This window comes from Gambusia affinis, linkage group LG06 (assembly GCF_019740435.1).
Source record: "Gambusia affinis linkage group LG06, SWU_Gaff_1.0, whole genome shotgun sequence".
NCBI lineage: Eukaryota > Metazoa > Chordata > Actinopteri > Cyprinodontiformes > Poeciliidae > Gambusia > Gambusia affinis.
This window is the reverse complement of record NC_057873.1, coordinates 13,027,888-13,050,207: the sequence shown is the minus strand read 5'-3', so window position 1 is coordinate 13,050,207 and position 22,320 is coordinate 13,027,888. Positions and strand designations below refer to the sequence as shown.

The 22,320-nt window shown below is 38.8% G+C and overlaps 3 protein-coding genes across 3 annotated transcripts; all 3 read right to left on the bottom strand.

The window, feature by feature from the left end:
* Nucleotides 1-385: 385 nt before the first annotated feature.
* On the bottom strand, nucleotides 386-6,198 carry LOC122832324 (SAM domain-containing protein SAMSN-1-like). Its single transcript, XM_044118954.1, has 8 exons — nucleotides 5,951-6,198; nucleotides 5,116-5,196; nucleotides 4,745-4,873; nucleotides 4,246-4,363; nucleotides 4,008-4,159; nucleotides 3,707-3,925; nucleotides 2,070-2,217; nucleotides 386-1,206 (listed from the first exon to the last, which is right to left on the bottom strand). The coding sequence occupies exons 1-8, from the start codon at nucleotides 6,005-6,007 to the stop codon at nucleotides 1,052-1,054; spliced, it is 1,059 nt and encodes a 352-aa protein (XP_043974889.1). The 5' UTR covers nucleotides 6,008-6,198; the 3' UTR covers nucleotides 386-1,051.
* A 795-nt stretch (nucleotides 6,199-6,993) lies between these two features.
* On the bottom strand, nucleotides 6,994-19,349 carry LOC122833063. The gene is made up of 10 exons (XM_044120363.1): nucleotides 19,311-19,349; nucleotides 16,485-16,583; nucleotides 14,828-14,995; nucleotides 14,427-14,473; nucleotides 13,630-13,670; nucleotides 12,139-12,219; nucleotides 11,437-11,528; nucleotides 10,742-10,865; nucleotides 8,993-9,417; nucleotides 6,994-7,017 (listed from the first exon to the last, which is right to left on the bottom strand). The coding sequence occupies exons 1-10, from the start codon at nucleotides 19,347-19,349 to the stop codon at nucleotides 6,994-6,996; spliced, it is 1,140 nt and encodes a 379-aa protein (XP_043976298.1).
* Nucleotides 19,350-19,712: 363 nt separating this feature from the next.
* ly6d (lymphocyte antigen 6 family member D) lies at nucleotides 19,713-20,513 on the bottom strand. Its single transcript, XM_044118953.1, has 3 exons — nucleotides 20,376-20,513; nucleotides 20,083-20,187; nucleotides 19,713-19,963 (listed from the first exon to the last, which is right to left on the bottom strand). Exons 1-3 carry the CDS (start codon nucleotides 20,425-20,427, stop codon nucleotides 19,884-19,886), a joined length of 237 nt encoding a protein of 78 aa, XP_043974888.1. The 5' UTR covers nucleotides 20,428-20,513; the 3' UTR covers nucleotides 19,713-19,883.
* Nucleotides 20,514-22,320: the final 1,807 nt, after the last annotated feature.

Below are 22,320 nucleotides of genomic sequence, written 5' to 3'. Positions count from 1 at the left end.
CAAGCAAAATCTCTTAATTTAAAATATTTTATAGATTATGTAACAGTCACGCTGGAAGAATCTTGTTCAAGTTAGTAACTGAGAAACTTTTACATTTTAAGGTGGAAATCCAATAATCGAAATCGGAATCCGACTTCCTATTTACCAGTAAATGCAGCAATGTTTAAGAATTATCCTTAAGATGGATAAAATGTTACATACTGCAACTATAACTTGCATTCTAGCTCTTCTTTTCTTTCTACAACTACTACTACTACTATTACTACTACTAATAATAATAATAGTAATAAATATACAATGCATTTATTTCTATAGTAATAAAAGTGTTTTTATTAATTGTGGATAAAAATCTGGAACAAAGTTCAAGGTGAAATGAAAGAAGGCTATAATATAACTTTATATGTTTTATTGATTTATTTACAAAAGGTTGTGAAAACAGATAAATACATATGTACTTAGCGTAGGGTTTACTCTTTTACAAACACACAAACAGACACTCTCATTCAAACTCATGCTCAAAATAATACATGTATTATATACATATGTAATATAGACCATCAGCCAGACAAATTCACCAGAACCACCACATTCAGAGGAAAGAAGGAGTGAATGCAAAGGGCTGGGCCTGGATGTGATGGGAAATATAAAAGTGATTCATCTGTAACAAATAAAGGCTTAAAACTATTGCAGGCAAAACACTGGATCATTTGGAATATAATAAATATAACTGACTTCATATCAATAAACTAACTTCTTTGACATCAAGAAAACTTTACTTTCATAATGCAACACAAGGATGAGATTACACTTTGAACATCTGTTCTGTAATCCCCTCTTCATTCATCTTATAAAGCACTCCCGCATTGTACAAGCTCCAGGTCAGAACACAAGGTGTAAACATTACATGTTGAGAGGATTTTTAGATTTCTTTTTCATCGGAATTATTGGAAAAAAGTGACTTTATATTCCAAATTTCTCAGAGTCCTTCTGATCAGAATTATTGGAAAAATGTGTGGCTTCATATTCCAAGCCAAGCCATAAGCCAAGCGCCTCATGCCTCCGCTGTGTCTGCGACGTGCTCTGCGTCCTCCTTAGTATCCGAACACTCAGACGGGATGAAGCAGCCTGAGTCTCTGGGACAGTCGCTGTCTTCCTCCTGCTGGCCGTGGGAAGATCTGTGCTCCTCTGCATTGCTCGTATCATCACCTGCAGCCGCAAAGAAAAACAAATTTAATAAAAAAAAAAAATGTGTTGAGAGATAAGAGCTTCTGCCTACATAGAAGAAGATAACATCTGTGGCAAGTCTGTGGAACCTAATCGTTAAGCTCTAATGTTTCTTTTGATCTGTTTCTGCTACAGGAACAAGTTACTTCATGAGTAAAAGGTGATGCAAACGAATGCATCAGGTCACGTCTCCTTTCTTTTTCCCCTCTACAAGCAGGGACCATTCCTCAGTTCTGTGGTTTGTCAGAAGATCCTAATCCCCCTGACCACAGCACTAACCTAATGGAGCGCAGTTTGATTAAATTAGTGCCGTCTCATCCACGTCAACAGGCTTGGCAGCGTCGCTGCTGCAGCAGCTGCCATCTGTTGGGGCTCACGCTATCACCCAAACAAGTAAACAACAATCAGCGGCTTCTCAATCACATTTTCTCTGAGTTGCCGGATGCAGCACAACCCCCACTAGTGGATGTCACAGTTCTCTGAATCACAAGCGAATGCAGGTTTTGTTCTCATTCAGAGCTACGTGATAACCAGCCCTCCTGGTTGGGGATGTCAGATTACAAGAATGCCTTCTGTCCTGGCGAGCACTTTCTGTTTGACTGACAGGAAATCACTGGTGAGCCGTAAATGCATAGTGGCATGCAGGAAGAGGCATGGTTTCAGCTGCAGGTTAAAAGAAAACAACTATTGTTTCAGTTCTTATCCTGAAATAGTTTCTAAGGTAATGAGAAAGCTTCTGCAATGGCTAAAATACATCAGTCTGATGCTGATTCTGTTTTGTAACTTGGTTTGTTTTCTTAAGATTGGGTCATATTGAGAGGATGATTGCTCAAGATGCTGCTGACCTTCTATGTAGCGGAAGTCGGCGGCAGCGAGCAGCTTCCGCCGGTGCTCGGGGTCCTTGACGTTCAGCTCTATCAGGTGTTTCTCCTGTAGGTGCAGCAGGTCCTCCACTGTCTGGTAGCCATTCAGCAACAGGGCAGAGGCGTATTCCTGAAGCAAAACAATTCATTAGAGGGATTTTTAAAGTGAGGTTAAGTTATAAGTTGATTTCATCTCACAGCAGACAATAACTCTCTTTGCATATTTAGTGTAAATCCAGAAGGTTCAAGATAATGGGTAGTTTGAGAGGGTTAAACTAACCTGGACTTCTAATATAAGGATCTCTAATCTCATAAAACTCTCAACTCTATATGCGATCACTGTTTTGCAAATCTTTATCATGTTTGAAATGGATAATTATTGGCAGAGAGTTTAAAGAGAAGTCTACAGACTTATACTGTAGACTTTCTCTACAATAAAAAATAACTGAAACTGCTAGCAAGCAGGCAGCTAGCAATGACCAAAAGCAGACGTATGCTGTCTAAAATCAACTATAATCACAAAAATTTCCCCCTTATTTCATGGACCTTTCATCACAGTTAGTTGTTATTCAGACAGGAAATGAAGGATGCAGACGTGGCAACACCAGTCTCGCTGTCAAGCACATTCTGAGAATGGAACATGAGAAGTATTTCTGATCTCTAAAGAAAGTAGGTCAAAGTAAAGATAACTAAAATAAATTTCTCTCAAAGCACCATATATTTATTTAATGCTTTGCTGTAAATCCTGATTGTCTTGAAATGTTTTCCATGCTCTGTCCTCAGTACATGGAAAGTCACTGTGCATGATTTTTGCAGTCTAGAAATCCTTTTCAAGTTCAAATGAACTTTTCACATAGGAATATGTTTCACATAGGAAGATCATTGGTGTTGTTCTGATCCACCCATTATAAATGTGTCTTTGGTCTCAAGCAGGGGTCTGCAACTTCATTCCTCAAGTGCCACAACTTCTGTATTCAACTCTGCTTCAACACACCTGAGCCAAACGGCTGAGTTACTTCTTTGGGATATCAGAAAGTTCAGGAGTGTTGGAGCATGAATGCATCCAAAAGTCCCCAAACAGTGGCACTCGAAGATTTGAGTTGTAGACTCCTCATCTAAAGGTTCATAAAGTAGCAGGGCAATATTCAGCATTCATTGTTCTAAGATAGAATTAGTCTGCTTTGATATTAGTGAAAGGTAGCTAAAGGTAGATAACAGCTAGGTTGTTTTATTCCTGACTTTTAATCAGACATCTGTAAATGCCTGTAGACTCTGTAAATGACTGTCCGGTGTTAACATGACAAAGTCATGAATGTTCATAAAATATTGTGTAGTAATGATGTTCTTAGGGCTGGAGTTGTTTTATTATGGTGTAAGTCTGTTTTGACCTCAGCCTCTCTTGGAGTTAATGTAAGATTCAATCTCAGGGTCAGAGAAATCTGGAATTATATTTAATGAAGAGGCCAACAACAGTTTACTGCAGGATATTAAATGATATTGAAAGTTACTAAGCAGGAATTGCAAGATCCAGTTTTGAATCTGACTGACTACTGAAAAGTTCTCGTTTAAATTTCAAACTTGACAAAAATGCTTTGATTTTTCCTGGATCCTGTCCTCACCTCCAGGTTCAGCCGCTCCAGTAACTCCAGCAGCGTTTTAGGTCGTGGCCTCTTGCACAGCTTCTGCTCTCTGATCTTTGGACTTTCCTCCTCTTCTTCTTTCTCCTCCTCTGCCAAGACATCCACGTAGATAAACTTAAAGTTGCCAACTTTGTTATTGAGCATGCCAGTCCAGATGCCCATCGGAGGCTTCCTGATGATGTGGATGATGTCGCCAACCTATAAAATCCAATTAAGGGATGAAAAAGTTATTTTCTGTCCGAGTCTCCATTACTAGTAGGACAGTTTTGCCGAAAGTTACCTTCAGTTTCAGTGAGTCTGTGTCGTAAGGACTGGGAACGAAATCGGTGTGGACCCGAGCCCGGCCGCAGAACTGACCCAGGTAGGAGCCGTCCTCCTCCAGCTTCAGGCTGTCTCTCTTACTGGAACCGTTGGACTCGCTGGTGACGCCACCTGAACCGGCAAACAAATTATAAATACACATGATTTGGTTCTGGTTCTTACACTTCACTGTGCATGGATCGGATGTAAACACTCACTGGAGGAGCTCTGGCCGCTGTAAAGACTCTCCAAGGAGTTGCTCGTCTTTGCAGAGCTTTTCTCAACTGCTGGGCTGCTCTCAGTCTCTGCTTCTGGGTCTTTGTCTGTGTCATCCCCCTGGATCACATACAAAGGCAAAAAAAAAAAAAAAAAAATCAACAAGGACATGAGAGTAAGCTAAAACATACAGTGTTAGGTAAAAATGGAAATGCTAACAGCAAAGTATAAAACTGCAGGAAGATGTTTTTGTTTTTTTTTCCTTTATTCTTTACAGGTCAAAGTATAAAGCAAAATTGTATTGTTGCTCAGGCCAGCGTCATGTGTGAGGATGTGGGTTTGTGTTAGATGAATGTGATAAAGGAAGAGCACAGGGCTGCAGTAAATGCTGTGACAGGTACGAAGGGGGTTTTTGGTTATCTGTGTCAGCTGAACTGATAGTCATGCAAAGTCAAGAGATTTATCCCGGTTAGTGAAGAAAGCATCTTAAAAATGACTCACTGTTTCCTCTGAAAGTGACTTGGCGTGCTTTTTGCCCATCTTTCTCCTCATGGTCAGCGAGATCTCTTTCATCTTTTTGCCGAGTCCAGCTGATCTGCCGGGATCTGGACTGTCGCACTCTTCTCTGACCTGAAGAGATTAACGGTGGACAGACAAAAAGGTGGAATTCAGTAAACTACTTGTTTTTCTGCTCCATAAATTAACATCAAAATGCATATTTCTTTTAGTTAAAAGTCATTTTCAAAGTTGTGCAAATACGAGCACTCTAGCTTATCCACAAGACAAAGGTTTGGGTGTAATATTACACAACATGGAATTGATTTTTGTTATAAAACATGAATGCACTTAAAAAAACAAGCTTGTCCACCAACCATAGTTGTCCCATTTTCCTCTATTTTGGCATGTGATGAGTGATGTCTGAGTCCCTCAAACCTGCCGAAGCTTGTGGAACGCTAAGAGAGAAAAAAATAAATGTCCTCTTACTTTACTTGAACAGTTTGTGGGTAAATTTTCTGCCACTGTCTGCTAACAAAAGACTGAGGAATATGGGTTATTTTATGGCAAAGACACAAAAACATCTGTTCTTTTCCAAATAACATGAGTAAACATATCAAACTTTTACCCTTTTTCATCATTTTCATTTGTCAACATGTTTCCAAGAAGCAGCACTGGCAGATTTAAATGACACTACTATATCCACACAGAACTGGACGTGAACTCACAGCTTGCTTTTCTCTGGCACTCCCAGTTTTTCATAAAACTAAAAGTCATCATAATCTCTCCCAAACCTACCCCCCCACCCCCCTCCCCACACCCCCACATCATCCCCTGTGCAGAGCACCAAAAATAATTATATAAATGATTAATCCTTTGGAAATCCTTGTTAAATATGAGCTCTATGCTCCTAGACAGCCGTCGGGGAGATTGAGTTAATGTAGCAGAAACTGCTTTGGTTTGTGTGGCTCTCTGCCAGCGGTTACATGAACAGAAAATTTGTTTTTTCTGTCATTTTTAATTCCAGTTTGGATGAATCTCTCTTGTTTTCTTTCTTTTTTTTTCTTTTCTTTTTTTTTGCATATTTTAAACAGGGACAGTTTCGTGTAATTTACAGTTTGATTCATTAGGACAAGAATAACATGATTCAAAGTTAATTTAAAGGATTAAATTGTCCCACCAGCATTAGTTATGTATAGTTTTTTAACCTACCTTCGGTTTGTTGCTCCTTGTTTTGTCTGACACATTAGACGCTGCTCTTTGTAACATTTTCAGCTATGTGAATTTTCTTGCTGTTTTGGCCAGCTGCTGCTCTTTTCTTGCTGATCTGACAGTGATCTGTTAACTAACGCTCAGGCTGACTGTCTAACGAGTTGGCTGGGCCACTTCCTCAACAAACACAGGATGTGAGGCAATTGACTGTGTTTCTTGCTGCAGTATTGCTTTGAAAGGGAAAAACACAAATGCTTAACTGAGCATTTTGAGGCCTTCTTGAAAAAAAAAAAAAGACTTTCAGTCACTTCCAGGAACGGCTCAGTTTGGGGTTTCTAATTGCAGTGTTTTTTTTTTTGTTTTCGATATTATCTCGGGCAACTTAATGAGAATGAGCTTGCGTCACATCAGCTACCGGTGTTGTGTTGCCGTGGTTAATCCACAAAGTTGGGCCAGTAATTTCACTAAGTAAAAGTCAGTCACGTAACCACTGTTGGTCATGTTGTGGTATAATGCGATTATTCCCTCCCTGCCAATAAATCCCAACCAGTCTCATTTCAGCAAAAAAAGTGCAAAAATCATTTTTCCGCCTAAAGAATTTCATTTTTTCAATCAACTATGGGGAAGTAGGTGATGGTAAGTGATGCTGGAGTAATAAGTCATTTCTTAATGTGGGGTGAGAAATTTAGAGGAAGCGTTTAAGTATGACAGAAACGGCTCACAGTGGCAACTTTGCTGTGTCGAAACACTGTCCGGTTTCCCTGGGCTACTAATTTTAAAGCAAGCTGCATATCCTACCTTGAAAAGCGATTACACATACAATCCTGATTTTAGTTTTTCGGTTCAAAATAATAAAATGACCAGACTGAAGGTCTTCCTGGAGAACGTGATGCCATCATCTGGGGATTTGTCGCCGTATTTATGCCACGGCTGGTTCCATTTGGTCACTTGCACAAAAGAATTCAACAGACAAAACCTCTGCCTAATCCCGCTGCAATTCAATCAACCATGAACTCCTGGCTATTGAGATTAAGGTTTCTAATCTATGACTTCCCAGACTCCTGGCCCTGTGGTGAGACAGTTGTTCATCTTAGTTCGAAAAGTAAAACTTCTGTTTTGGAGAGGACTGGATTATATTGTATTTTACTTACTTTTTAGTTTGGTGCTCCCACACCTTTCTGCTATTCAAACATGTTTCCAGATCTTTAGTACACACAAGTAAAAGTATAACAATTCTCCATGAATTAGTTGTTACAGTAGTAGCAGTGATGTAAACATGGAAGCTCAGAAAAAAATTGACTTTTCTCACATTTACAAAGATTTCCAGCCCGAACCAAAACTGTGACTTCATCAGACATTAAAATTTAGTGAGATACTTTTCTTGTCCACATGTTTTGTGTTCCAGACAGTCAGGAGTGATAGAATGACACCTTGTAATCATATACAATATTCTGGTTTTTCTTTTCTTCACCTTAAACCTGAAACATTTTTAACAGATTTTTATCAAATCATTTTATCATTTTCAAATTCTCACAAGAAAGACCTGCCAAAACATTACGTCTGAAAGAGCATCTGAAGAAAACCATTTTTTCTGCCACATCCCAGTAAGAATGTAAGCCATCACAAAAATAGATTTTTAATTTTGACCTTTAAGCTTAATGATGTCTTAGCTCCATCTGTTACTAAGAACCAGTGTCCCTACTGCTCCATAGGCAGCTCTAAATCTCTATGTAAGACCATTTTTTCATCTTTGATTGTTTCTCCCTCAGTATGTTAAGCTTTGACTACTGCTTTGTGTGACACATGCTGAATCCTGCACGTGCTCTCTGACCAGAAGCAAGGGTTATGCTCTGAGAAATGCCAACTGTTCACCAGGGTAATGCCCACTGGCTCTGTCTAGACTATTACAAGCTATTAGCAGCAAGTAATCACTATACCATAGAAAAATCCACAGTTAATGCTCAATTCAAAATGGATTAATTTCCAATATGGTGACATCAAGTGAATACGCTGACCTCTAATTGCATTCAATGAATCTTTTCACATTTTGTGCAGTGTTTGGTGTCAATACACACTTTGTTTTGTATGTTGGCCAAAAAAAGTTAAATATTTGCTCAACCTGACCAAAAGAAATTCTCCAGTTTCTTTTTATTTGTCCCCTCTGTGGTTTGTAAAAAAAAAAAAAAAAACTGCAAAGAGGAAGTCTTATGACTTTCTTTTGAGTATTTCATCCCTATTGTCTCCCATTTTAGCAGTGGATCTTTGCACTCCTGTTATTTAATGAGAACACCCATCTATCCATTTGTGCCAAACTTCTCATTGTTGATGATATTACAATATTGTTTAATGACCTAACTCTGCTTAAACAACTTTATTCCTGGCCTTTCTGCTGTGTTCCTTGGTCTTCATGATTAAGTTTGTTTTATGTTCTCCAACAAACCTTGACAGTTGAATTTGCACTGACATGAAAATACACACAGCAGCTGTCTAGTTACTAATTATTTGAATTGTGAAGGAGACCATTGCTTTGGACTTTACCTGGGAGTTTCAGTGGACAGGCACCGAAATACAGAAGTTTTGCATCATTTTCCTTCCCCATCACAATTATTTACTACTTTGTTTTGTCTATTTCCAATAACATACACTGATGTTTTTCTCATCTAAAGAAATATCAGACTTAAAGTCGTTTGCATGATTTCAAGATACTGTAGTTTTCCTTTTTTTTTCTTTCTTACTTAGGTGTGGAAAATCTTCTGCTCTACAGCACATCACACGTTACTATTATCATGTATTTGACTGGTCCTAGGTGTTCTGATGGAAACAACTCCAAACATAAAGGCCCCAATGGATGGTAGCAGATACCTCATCTGGTCAGTACTGGATTATGTTAAGGAAGAGCTCTATAATCTGCGCAGAAACTGTGGCAAACCATCATATGTGGCTACGTCCTTCTGCCTGTCTACACATTTTGGTCAATATTTAAAGGGCCGTTTTTATTGTATTTTGTTTGAAGCTTAATGAAGAATATAATTCATTGCTTACATTTGGCTCTGACAGATCCACCTCCGTGACAGACCGTGGCACCTTTGGTTGAAGCTGACAGCTCCGTTTTAGGCTTCCATTGTGGTCCATCACTGCTTTTTGCTTCCCATCCCATTCCTTCCTATGCAGGGTGGCAAATTCATGGGGGAGGATGCGGTACTCTGTGAGAGGCCGGCAGCAGGTGTGCTCTATGGTCCCCCAGGCTGGGCTGCTGTCCCCTGGGTTGCTCCAGCGCTGGTGGTGGGTGGGTGTCGCTCCTCCAGGTAGGCTGACCATGTCCACACAGCGCCCCGGGTTTGAGTTGTCCGGGGTGGGGAGGGTGGAGGATTTGCCCAGGTACAACCTCCTATCCGGTCTAGATGTGTATGGCACATCCAAATACTGTAATTCCAAGGGTGGGCTCATTGTTTTTGGAGGGGAACTCACTGGAAGAGAAGGAGGAAAGCCAAAGGAAAACTCAAGAACGTTTGTGAAAAAAAAAAAAGTATCATGAAGAAAGAGGTGCACCACAGACGTCAGCAGAAAGTTAAGGAGAAGTTTATCACAGGGTTCAGTTATAAATACCCCGGCCATTTTTTTTTTTTTTTTAACATTCAGTCCATCCTCTGAATATGGCACATCTGCAGAACTACCAAAAACTACATGACCATTTACATGAGGAGACAAGGCACCCAAGAAGAGCATTAATCATAGAAGGTTTTAAAAGACCTTGGTGTAACTCTGGAGGAGCTGTAGAGAGCCAAAGCTCAGGTCCATGATTTTATCCAAGCCAGAAGTATCAGTTGTGCACTGCAGAAGTTTTGCCTTAAAGTAAAACTGTCAAGAGGAAAGTCATTGTTTAATCAAAGGCATAAGAAGTCCCACTCACAGCTTACCAAAGTGTTTAATTGAACAAAGCAAATGAGTGACAGAATGTATCCTGTCAGGTGACTCCTCATTCTGTGACACGACTCCATAACCATGTCCTTTAAAGTGAAACGTGATAGTGGCAGCATCATGGTGTGGAATGCTTTTCTTTAGCAGGGACAGGAAAGCTGAGCAAAGCTAAAAATAGAACAACAGTGCAAGAAAGGTCTCTCCTCCATGACAACAACCCTGAACATACTGCCAGAGCTACAAAGGATTGGTATCGATGAAAGCACTTTTTTATGTAACACTTAGATGCTTGAGAAACTCTAAGCTTGAGTTGCTTTCCAAAGACTGAACATAAGGTTTTGTCCCTAAATTAGAAGAGCTGGTAGAGGCATACGCAAAATACTTGCAGCCATAATTGCAGCAAAAGGTGTCTGAAAAAAAAAAGCACGCAACAGTTTTTAGAGATTTAAAAAAGAAGGTATCTCTGTTGTGTCACTATTTAGTGTTGATATATTCCAATATAGAAAAGTTTAATGGGAAGGAAAATTGTGATAACATATGTATCAGAAAAGCAAGTCTAAAGGCTTCTGGAAATGGGTTAGAGGGGAGACTCATATATTCAAGGAACATCAAAAAGAGAAAAAGAGGAAATGTGGCAATGGTCAGTTGGATGAGTCAGTTTTTGCTGTCCTTTTGTTGGATGACTCCTTCACTGAAAATGTGGTAACGCGTGAAAAGTCAAGAACTCAAGTGACCCTGCTTGCATGCACATGTTCTTGTGTCTCAAATTTGAGCAAAGAAGCTGAGTCATACAGGAATTTAGGACAATTCAGTCTATGGAGAACAGAGAAAGAGAAAATCTGTTAGTAAGTATTTTTTTCTACACTGTCTCACCTCTGTTGTTGTGACTTTTCTTGGACACATCTTTCCCACTCCTTCCTCCTGGTTTCTTTCCGTTCTTTAGGTTCTTTTTGGCAGCAGATTTGGGCTCTGTTATAACTCCGTTGCTGTGAACACTCTGAAATGACAATCAAATGACAATCAAACTCTACTTCCATTACCTTCAAATATCCCACCTTATCTTTTTGTTCATGAAGCAGTGTTTGTGCTCTTTTACTTTCTGCAAACAGTAAATTCTAAGTCATTCTTTGTGTGTTGTTACATAAACAGTAGCATCGGGGTGCTGTCAGTGCAGCCAGGCAGCCTCTTGGTGACGCACTGAAAACAGAATCTGATCCAGCCCTGGCAGGATCTGCTTTGTTTGCCCCTATGATGGGCATTAATCAGTCTGGCCACTGTCTGACCTGGTATGAGGTCTTTAAACCTTCACCATGCCCACACACATCACTACAATGATTCCAAGTCATTACAGTGAGAGCAGTACTCCTGTTAGTATTATCTGCGTTGCATTAAAACCTGACTCATGAACAGATGGAAGTCCCTGTTAATGGAAATTGAACTGGTTTTTGGTTTCCCACTCAATCCCAGCAGCAGAAGCAACACGTCAAAACAGCAAGCTGACACAGGGCCAGTAAAGATCTGTGATTAATTACTGTCGTATCAGCATCAACAGCCCTTTCTCTGCTCACCTGATTTGTTTGTTTTTCTTTCTTCTTTGTGCCGTTACGATGTCCTCCTTTACCTCCCTTTTTGTCTGTTTGGTGCTTAGGCTTTCTCATCTCTAAAAAAAACAAAATGTTTTGCGTTCACTTCAGGAGGTGGAAAGATGTAAACAAAACAAAAAAATACTTCAGAAAGAAACACAATCACTGGAATCCAACTGTAACTGTCAGTAGGTGGTGAAAATATCAGCATCAACAGCAAACAAGTTCAAAGAAGAGGAACTGGAGCCTTGGCTACTTTTTGGATTTGGGAAGCACATAACACTCAGGTTAGGTTCTAGTTCCAAGATGGAAAACCAGTAGGATTAGCTGAATGTTGTGTTGCTAACAATTTGCTAACTGTTTTTCAGGAAACACACTGAAAATTATTAAATCTGACGAAGCAGGATATTGCAAATCAAGAAACCACAGACTTAAGTTTTGGTGCATTCCAAAAAACTTAATGTGTTGTGTGTCTGTTTAGCATCTTTCTAAGTAATTTGTTAAACATAAACCAACATGAAATATAACAGTAAAAGTTTATTATAATTTTGCTACGAATATTAGATAGAATTAACATAAATTGTTTTGGGGGTTTTTTCATGAATTTTGAAAGCTAACATCAAGCTTTCAGTCCAGATGAATGCTGAGATGCACCTTGGAAGAGCTTAACCTACATTTTATTTTTACCTTCGTTGTGATTGTTGGTGATGTGGATTAAATCTTCTCGGCTCCTGGCACACTGCCTCGCTGCATTACAGCCGGGGTTATCTGCGGCAGGCGGATACAAAGGCCAGGGAGTTGATGTGAAAAGTGAGGCTGCGATAGCATGACTCAACTACAACTGGTTACAACTCTGCATGTACAGTAAAGATAGGTTAGAAGCCTTAAAACAATTTTTTTTTTTTTCCAAAATCTCAACTGATTTTTTAAAATCCAATCTTAAATTTGATTACATTAATTTAGTCTGCAAAGAAATCTCAGGCAAGAAATAATTGTGTTTTAATAAATCCCCAGTGTGGCTCTGACTGGTAACCCTGCTATCAATACTTTGCGTGTCCTCTAATACTGATATGACAGTACTTAGTTTTCTCCTATCACATTTTTTTAATCCGAAGCCCATTGAGCCTTACTTTAATAATCTCTTGAGAGATGTTGGTCCTTTTTTATGCTCTATTCTTTTCAGCTCACATCACAGCTTTTCTGTAGGATTTAGGTCCGGAGACTGAAATGGTCATCCAGTCGTAGTCTATTTTTAGCTTTCTGTCCTAGTGTTTTAAAAAGCTCAAGATGAGCTAAACTCTAACAAGGATCCCTGGACCTGTGGAAGACAAAGAGGCCCACAGCATCACAGATCCACTGCCATATTTAATAGTGGACATAAACCTTATAGAGTGGACATCTTATATTCATACTTTCTTTCACACCGGATACTGCAATGCATTTGTTTTCAAAAGTTGAAATCTTGGTCTCATCTGATCAAATTACACACTTCCAGTGGCATTTAGCAAATTTGACACCTTTACTTTATAAAATTGTTTTCTTTCTGGCTAGCATTTCAAACAACCGGTTAGCATGTACGCAACATCTAATAGTTTGATAGTTTTTCATAAACTCTCAAGAAAGCTCTCTGTGCTGCCGTTTAGATCCCTGTGCACATTGCACAGAGAATCGTACGTCCTTGTTTGTCACTATTTTTAAATGTTTTAATTGTTACTCCTACAGCAGATATGAGCAAGGGTCTGAGTAGTAGTGCTATTTTCTGTCATAATTTTTTTTCAAAGGTTTTCTGGAACTAATAGTAATGTCCAAATGTCTGACAGGAAATGGGCGTGGGGGGAGGAAGCATGCAGAAGAAGTTCAAAAACCTAGTAATAATAATAACCTCAGTGTATATATGGCATATTTCACCTTCGCCTGACAGTCACATCTGCCTCGCTCTTCCTGCACTAGGAGGGTTAACATATGCTGTTTCTTACTTGCGTGGTACGTTCTCTTATCTTTCACATCTTAAAAACTAACTAAGCAACATAGGCCTCTGTGTCATGCTATAGTTATACCACAGCAAAATAGGAAGCAATAAATTACAAATTAAAGATCAACTAGATAATCTGATCAAGATAAAGCATGTGTTTGTCGCCAGCCCTCAAATTGTTCAACAATTCATTAAGCAGTACTCACCCAGTGTTTCATTGTCTGACAGGGACTTTGATATGTGTGTTCTGAAAGGAAAGGACACAGAATATTATGCACGTCAACTCAGAGGATTTTTATGATATTTTTACATTACATTGCTCACCCATGTAAATACAAAAACATTGAGCTTAAAACGTCGTCAGAGAATGTTCATGTTGTTTCAGATGTGGAACTGAAGATGCTTTCAGGGAGACAGCACTGTCAGAACAGAGTAAACCAGCGCCAAAGAAGTAAAGGTAATGTGGCCACCAGGACCTTGAATCCGCTTAGTTCAACTGGCCCAAAGCCCCATAATCTACCTCCTGCTGGCAAGACAATCTGCAGGACCTTTCTTCTAAAAAAAAAAAAAAAGGGCAAAAGCTTCCTGTGAAGCTGAATAGAAAAACAATATTAAGCTTCCAACTGTGCCATCAATCCCTCATGTTAAAGTGGGACTATGCTTCAAATGCAGAGAATGAAGTGATGGAGAGGAGGAGCCCTGCTGAGGATCTGATCTGTTTTTGCTACACAGAGGATTTACAGAATTAAGATCTCAGTGAAAATAAACAGGAAGCATCTCAAGCCCTATTATTTCTTAATGAGAAGGCCCTTTCACTTGCAGGGAGGGCCTTTTTGGACTGACTGACATGTGCATTGAAAAAGACTAGTGGAGTATAATTAATGTCATTGCAGAATTGCAGAATTTTTAATCCAATTACATTCCCTGTGTATCTTGGTATGATACAAATATTCTAAATTAAATTCTAAATATTAAAAAAGCATGCTTATTTTGATGAGCTTACCTTCTATTCCTTTTATTGGAGTTGGCCCCGTGTGTCTGCGGAATATCCTGAAACAAAAAGAAACGCTTCAGTGTTTAAAAGTTGCTTTTCAACGAAAAACTTTGTGAAGTGTGCACTGATATTTTGTCAATGAATTACTCCCCATACCGTCTGTAAGAATCAGTTCATGGACATGAGGAGTGCTTGACTACAAGCTTAATTTATACATTAAAAAGGATCTGACCTCTGTAGCAGCTGCCAGGATATGTTAGTCATTTCATAATCAGCTTTATTTGGTTGAAACATCCTGAGACTTTACAAAGGCCAGTAATTCACAAATTTAACTGCAACCATGACCAATTGCGTCCACCAGTCCTGTTGCAGACACGTTTGAGGCCTCAATGAAAAATTTTCCCTCTCACCATGGATATAGACCTTCCAGAGCCTCTCCATCTCGTGTTGTCATCCAGCAGCACTGCTGGACTGCAGGAGCGGCTGCAGGAGCGGCTGGATGAGCGGCTGGGGATGGGCGGAGCCGGGCCGTCGGTGGAGCTCTGCACCGCCTCGTACAAGCTGTCCATAGACCCCTCCTGGTGACAGGTGGACATACAAGAGAAGAAAGCATTTATTTTTACAAGCATAGTTTCTAGACTGTGGAATCTGGTACCTTTCTGGTTTTATTTTTTAAAAGCTTGTAATGGATGACTTGAAAATCAAATCAAATCCCATTTTATTGCCCCCGAAGGACTCAAGAGCTGGAACCGATAACTGCCTTGGCAGTACTACACACAATCCAACATAAACCAGTAAATCTACTATGTTGTTAACCCCTCATTCACATTGGAATAAAACTCACCTGGATGACAGCGCCAAGTCATTGCATCACCACCAACCTATTTTCCCATTTCATCCCAGCCTCTTTCTATTCAAGGAAAGTAATTTCGATTCATGTATTGAACCTCTAGTATATTTATTTTTTCTGGTTTTTAAGTATTTGGACAATTCATGCTGAGAAATGCTCCTTTATGGACATCAAAACCATATAGATAAGGCTTCGGGGATGCAATGCTGATTTTTTATGCCTTTGATGGCAGATTACAAACTCTAAAAACTAAAATTGACTACACACATACACCCACAGCAGTTCTAAATGTAAATAATCCATAGGGTTAGAACATGACACACAAATCTGCATTTCAAATCCATGAAATGGGTCCTCATAGTAGATTTGATGCATATGAAATGTACTGAAAGACATTTTTAAATATGCACTTATCAAAAATAAATGCAGGGAAGGATTGACTTTCCTTCAAGCAGATTTCAGATGGATTATAATTTGCTGGCCATGTTTGGATTCTTTCTAGGAACAAATATTTAATGCTGTTGTTCAGCTTGTCCTGCCTGCGCAGTGATTTTGTATTAGTCACCTGGAAACGTGAACTGTTTTTTTAGATTTTTTTTTTGTTTTTTTTCTGTGTCTTAAACTTTGTTTCGGTTTCCCTTTAACATACATTACACTTTAGTGACAAAAAGAAGTTAGTGCAAGTGTTTCATCAGTTGCACCATGACAGCTGGACAACCGCTGAGATCATATGATGGATGTGCTTTAACTAGAGAAACATTTCTTGGTGTTTTCTCCTTTAAGAGCCACACACAAAGACCTCACCTAGATACCCAAACACAGGGTTGTGTGTTCGTGCAAACGTGATATTTCATTTGTAAAGAACAATGAAGACACCTGCTGGGATTAAGCCAAAGAAAACAATTGAGCTTAAAGTGGTATTTAAAACATCTCAAATAGCCAAGTCCAGGACTTAGCAGAAAGAGAAACTGACTTTTGTATTTACTGCAGCTCAATCACATCTACCTGCAAATGAAAACCAGGACATTTTTGTTGTCTCTAGTCACTGTTGGATTTCTTAACATGTATCTGGTGAAAGTTCACCATTAATTGCACGACGCCCCCTCGTGAAGTTTAACAGAGGAGTTTGGTGTGCAGACGCTTTCAGACTCTCCCAGCTGCAGCACAACACATCTCTGAGCAGAATCCACACACAGAAAGTAAAAAGAGAGACTTACCAGCGAAAAGCAGAAAAGGTTCATATTGGCTGTAACGTGTACTGTGCGCTTCAGGGAGTCAAATGGAGCAGAAACAGCCTGCTGACAGGTAGCCAGAGGCTGAGAGACACAACAGCTCAGAGTGAGCACAGCCCGGGTCGCCTGCTGTCTTCACAGATTAATACCATGGAGAAATCCCTGCTCTAATCCAATAGATGGACCACCAGTACTCTATCAGCTACGGCAGAACACACTCATGACAACAAGCCCCCCCAACCCCTTGCTACTGCTGGGGCAACAGATTAGGTCTTTGTTTTGAATCTTTTACCATTCATTCACCTTTTTACATCTGGTTATATTATAGAAAGTAGAGGCAGCCATTTTCTACTTATATCCATAATTTATTTTGCCGTTTACCACTGCCACAGGTGCTACAGGATGTACAGTTATTAAATAAATCACTCAAAGATTGATTCATGCTTTCTAATAAATAAAACTGGAACTATTTTTCAAACTTGAATCAAAAATGAAACCACTTACTGTGCAAAATATAGTCTCTGATAAGTCCAGCCTTCTGCACATTTGCATTTGGAAAATGCTTTCAAATTGAACAGGATTAAATTCAATTCTACATTTTTGCTAACTACATGTTTTAAAATCAAAATTAAAATAAGTAGAACTGCAATGATCAATAAGTTAAATGTTATTTTAGCAGCAATACAAAAAATGTTGGTGAATGCTGCCTTACACTTTTTAATACAGTTATGCAAAAGCTGTGAATCTGTGATATGCTTACTTTAGGTTTTCATACTATGAGAATCTCAGTTTGACACCGGGGTCTAAATATATGATAGTAACAATGGACTTTGTCACTAAAACTGGGTCCAACATAACTTTGGGCTTTGAACATGATTGTAAAATAAAGGAATAAAATAAATAAAAATATATATTCAATAATAATCAACAGAAATTTCACACCATTTACAGTACAACAACTCCGTATTGTCAGAACATTGTGGACTTTCGTTTGATTTCACAGCTTTTTAAAAACTTTTCCTCAGTTCTGTGAATTGTTCTTATTGGGTTTTAGTGTGTGTATTTTAAGAGTGACCAAGCTCTTATGAGTCCATAATGTGGGCTGCTACTGTTATTATTTTATTTCAAGAAGCAAACATCTGTGGGACCACTTGGAAAGAATTGACAAGGATTTGATCTCAAAATTCCTCTCCAGTGGAAAAATACCAGTTGACAACACAGGTGGGTTGTTACTATTAAACTCAAGATATAAATGACTCCTTCTTGAATTTAAATCCTGGAAGCCTCCTATGGCTATTAGGACTGAAGAAATGCAGATCAGAAACCAAATACAGGAAAACAAAGACGAAATGTATATTTGGTTTGGATTCCAGTATTTAGGATTTCAACACGACAGACGGAGAGTCGCTTCATAGAGCGATCTAAAAAATTAATACACCCTCCAGTCTGGAAGGTTCATCAAACAAATGAGTGAAATGTTCAATCATTGTCTTTAGCCTGGATTATTAGAAGGCTATTACATAAACAGTGTTACACAATCAAGGCTCTTACCTGCAAATTAAATGACCAAATAATTTTAACTCCAAAATCTCTCTCAGAGAGCTCACCGCACTCTGAGAGAGACACATTTAGTAACTGTGGTTCACCAGACAAAACCAATATATGCTCACATTTGTTCCACTTAATGAACACACTAATGTTATTAAGGCTTTTACGCATCTTTTAAAAAAACAAAAAAACGGAATGGGGACGATGAACACAAATTTGTTGTTAACTGCAGAGGCATTGTAAGTTTTTACCTTTTACCTGCCTGAGAATGATGCACTTTTATTTGCCCTGAACATGAACTTTGCAGAACCATTATGTTTACATTTATTAGTTATAGCTGTCAGATGAAGAGATTGTCAAAGAAGCATGAAAGAAAAACGTGTACAATATAAAAAATGCAATTGAATTCCCAAGTAAATATGCCTGTATATCCAGTCAGACCAGCAGATAGCATAAGAAAATACGTGGATTAATAATAAAAGCATACACTTGCAGGAAACCCATTCATCTTTGGTAACCATTTGCTCTTCTTTTTATCGTGTGTGACAATCTTAAAAAAGAACACAAACACCCTGAGCTACAGAGCACGTTTGTTTGCACTTTCTCAGCCTCAGCTCTTTCCTGTGTGGGCAGCATGTGGGTAATATATTTTCCCCGACTTTAACTTGTGGCTCAGTGTAGCTACTGACTTCCTCAGAAAACACAATAATTCCCTTACACAATGGAAAGAAACGCTGAAGTTTCAATTATAGCTCACACTGTGTTTGTTTTGTCAAACTGAGATGGAGATGGCTTCCAGTCATTGGACCTGCTTTTTTGTTTCAGGAGAAGGTTACAGTATGAGTTCTTTGCTTGGCATCATATGCATTATAAAGGTTCTACTCTTAATCCATCACCTCTGGTGAAAACATATGGAGAGATTAATAAGCATGACCTAGATTTTCACAAAGACATGCCACACTATCATACAACTTGAGCCTCTTTAATTTAGTTTAGTTTCTGTATTCAGCTTCCCAAGTGTTTAGTTTCTACATTTTAATATTTCTGGATATGCATATAGGGGTTGTTAACTTTAAGAGAAAGAGCTTGCAGGATCACTTGTAGTTGAAATGTTACTGAGAGTATATGCAAAGACATTCAATTTGCTGAGTGAAACTCTGCTTTGCAGTTTTGATTTACAGGAAGCGGAGCTGTACAGAAGAGGGTGTGAAAACACCTTGAACACAAAGAACTATGTGGGAATGCTGCCAGGCAAGAGCTTACCGGTGCTGGTTGATGATTTCTGGGAAGCTTTGTCTCCATCGAGTAAAGCTTAAAGTTAAACGAAAGATTTATTGACTCGTAAGGGGGAATGACACCATAAATATAATAGCAGAGTGATTCATTAAACTGCGGCAAACAATGCCTCTAAGAGTCCTGAGCTTCTCAGTGTACCTTTACCTTTTTATATGATGAAAAGAGCAAATGTGATGATTTTCAAGTTTGAATTAACTTCAGATTAGAGACAGATTGTGACCCATATAGCTCCGGCCCGTCCCAGTGAACTGTTAAGTGACATCATGACAGGATTAAGAGGGAATGAGTGGGTGGCTAGTTTGCCTTTTCACACTTGCTGTTGCTCAGTTTACTCAGTTTTCTGGAGAAAATGAATGAGGCTGAAAAACCTTTGGTCAACATTTGTGTATTTTTATTTAAAAGCAGAAACAAGGATTGAAAAGAAATCACGGAAGATTCTGATATGTAAAATCATCTTGTATGGTAGTAGAATTTATATAATTTCCTTCATCATTGGATGTTGTAGAAACAGGGGAGTAAAAGCAGACAGAAGCTTCAGCTCTAGCACAGGTCCTCTTGGCAGCAGACTGTGAAGAAGTCCTCAGCACAGAACTCCTCACAGCTTCGGGACAGTGCGTTGCCTGTGAATAAAACCTCCAGTCAATAAAACTTCTCTGCCTTGTTGCTGCTTTTCTTGCATAAGGCTGTCGCTTGTTTCTTGTGCGTCAAACTGAATTTGAGCAGAACAAGTTCTACCTACCCTTTTTGTAGGTTTTGCAGTACTGGTTTGAACTGTGGCACACTGTCTCTGTCTTGCAGATGGTGTCATTCTCATCCTGGCAGGTGAAGCATTTCAGTGTGAGCACTAGAAAAGAAGAGATCACATTCAAAACCAAGACAAAAACAGATTTTTTGTGTGTGTGTGTGAAACATTAATTAATGAGTCACACAATAAATAAAAACACAAACCTCCTGTAAGAATTTAATCTAAGCAACATTTCAATCTGATTTCATGTCAAAATACTGTATTGAAAGTAGGAGACCTTTGATTACCTTGTGTGCTGCACAGCAGCAGAACCACCATGGAGAGCAGCAGGACCTTCATGTTGTCGGATGCTATGTGGAAAAACGTCCAGCTGCAGGACTTTTATACTGCCAGACTACCTCATACCAAACCTCTCTTGAGGCATGCACTTCCTTGTAGGTAATATTCCAGTAAATGATCTCCTTTCTTTCAACACCTGCAGGTGGATTAACCTGTATTTAACCCTTTCCTGATGGAAATCACTGATGTTGATGTTGACTGTTAATTTCTATGATAATCTATGATATTGTTGACAATCTTTCACACTCAGATTGTGTATGAAATTGGACAAAAGCTGAATTCCAGCAAAAGTATTTGTATTTTTAATTTTTTAAACTTTGGGTGTAAGTCAGACCTTCACAACTTTGAGTGACTCAACAAGAAAAATTTCCAGATTTTACATTCTCTGCTTCTTGAGTGCTGCTTTTTCATAAAGCTTTCAATCTGTAAATGCCTGATGTTTTGTGTGAGATTTGCACAAAACTGACTGTCTTGTCACAAAGTGGCCAGGTTAGGAACTCTGTGAAGTTCTGCAGAGAGAACTTGAACTATGAATAACGACATATGAACATGGTGAACTTTTCAATATTGCTTGGCTGACTTAATTAATAACGTGAATAGGTCAGGCAGGATTTCTCTGTATTCTGATGTGGGAGTGAGATGTAAATACTTTCATTTCTGTTGCTGGTACTGACGATGAGTCACATTTAAAACGCAGAGTGGCTGCTCGTCCTGTTTGTTTTAGCTTTGCCATATGTTTTTTGTCGTTCCTTCTCAATTTGTTTACCTGTGATCAACATTTTTGCCTTTTTGTTTCACGTGAACACTGAGCACTTAGCTGCCTGAACAAAGTTAATAGAGGAGGCATTTAAGATTCCTTGTCGCAATTCAGAAAGTATATTTCTGGAAGAAATTTTCTTTTTAAATCAATGTATAATTACATATAAAATTGACAGTTTGATTAGATTAGAGAATCCAAATTCATGTTCAAGCCCCAGATAAGATGACTCTCTAACAGTGGTGTGGAAAACAATTCGCCCTGTAATTTTTTTTTTCATGTTACTTGCACCTCAGTGTTTCAGAACATCAAACCAATTTGAATATTAGTCAAAAACAAGACACATAAACACAAAATGCAGTTGGTGTCTATTATTAAGGGATAAGAAAATTCAAACGTACATGGCCCTGTGCTTTCAAGATGGAATCTTGACAATGGACAACAAAGTTGTGCACTCTAAAAGCATCCTTTCATTGTTTGCATGCAGTCATAGACAGAGGTTGTGCAATAAAGTGAAATCACTGGACAGCTGGTGTTCTGGGATAAAAGTAAAAATTCTTTTTTGGCACTTTGCAATCACATAATGCAGAGTGGTTTTGAGAGGAAGGATGGAAAACATACACTAAAGCCACTGGTCAGATGGTGGGCTAAAATACTCCCTTCAACTTAAAAACAAAGAAATTTTAGATATATTTGTTTGATCAGTTTTTAATCTTTTGTCAATTTAGAGAGATATAATTAGGAGGCAGCCAAAATAAAAATGAACTAAGTCATAAAGACGAAACAGAACTGATGCAATTCGGAACATTCTGACAACACTGAAGAACTAGAGGCTTCACACAAGGTGAGTTACTGCATGTGAAGAGCATTGCTAAGAACATGAAAAAATAAGTATAATAGGTAGAATAGAAACAACACAAATTAAACTCAAGGAATGTAGATAAGAAAAGCTATGGAAAGTTAAGACATAAAGTGGCCTAACTAAATCACAGAATCCTAAATATTCTGGACAACAGGACAAAATGACTTGACAAAACCAAAAGTATCACAAACCCTGAGGTGCCACGTCACCATGTATAAACAAGTTCTGTCCACCACATTGACAGTAGAAGCCGATGAACGAGTTGTGTGTTCAC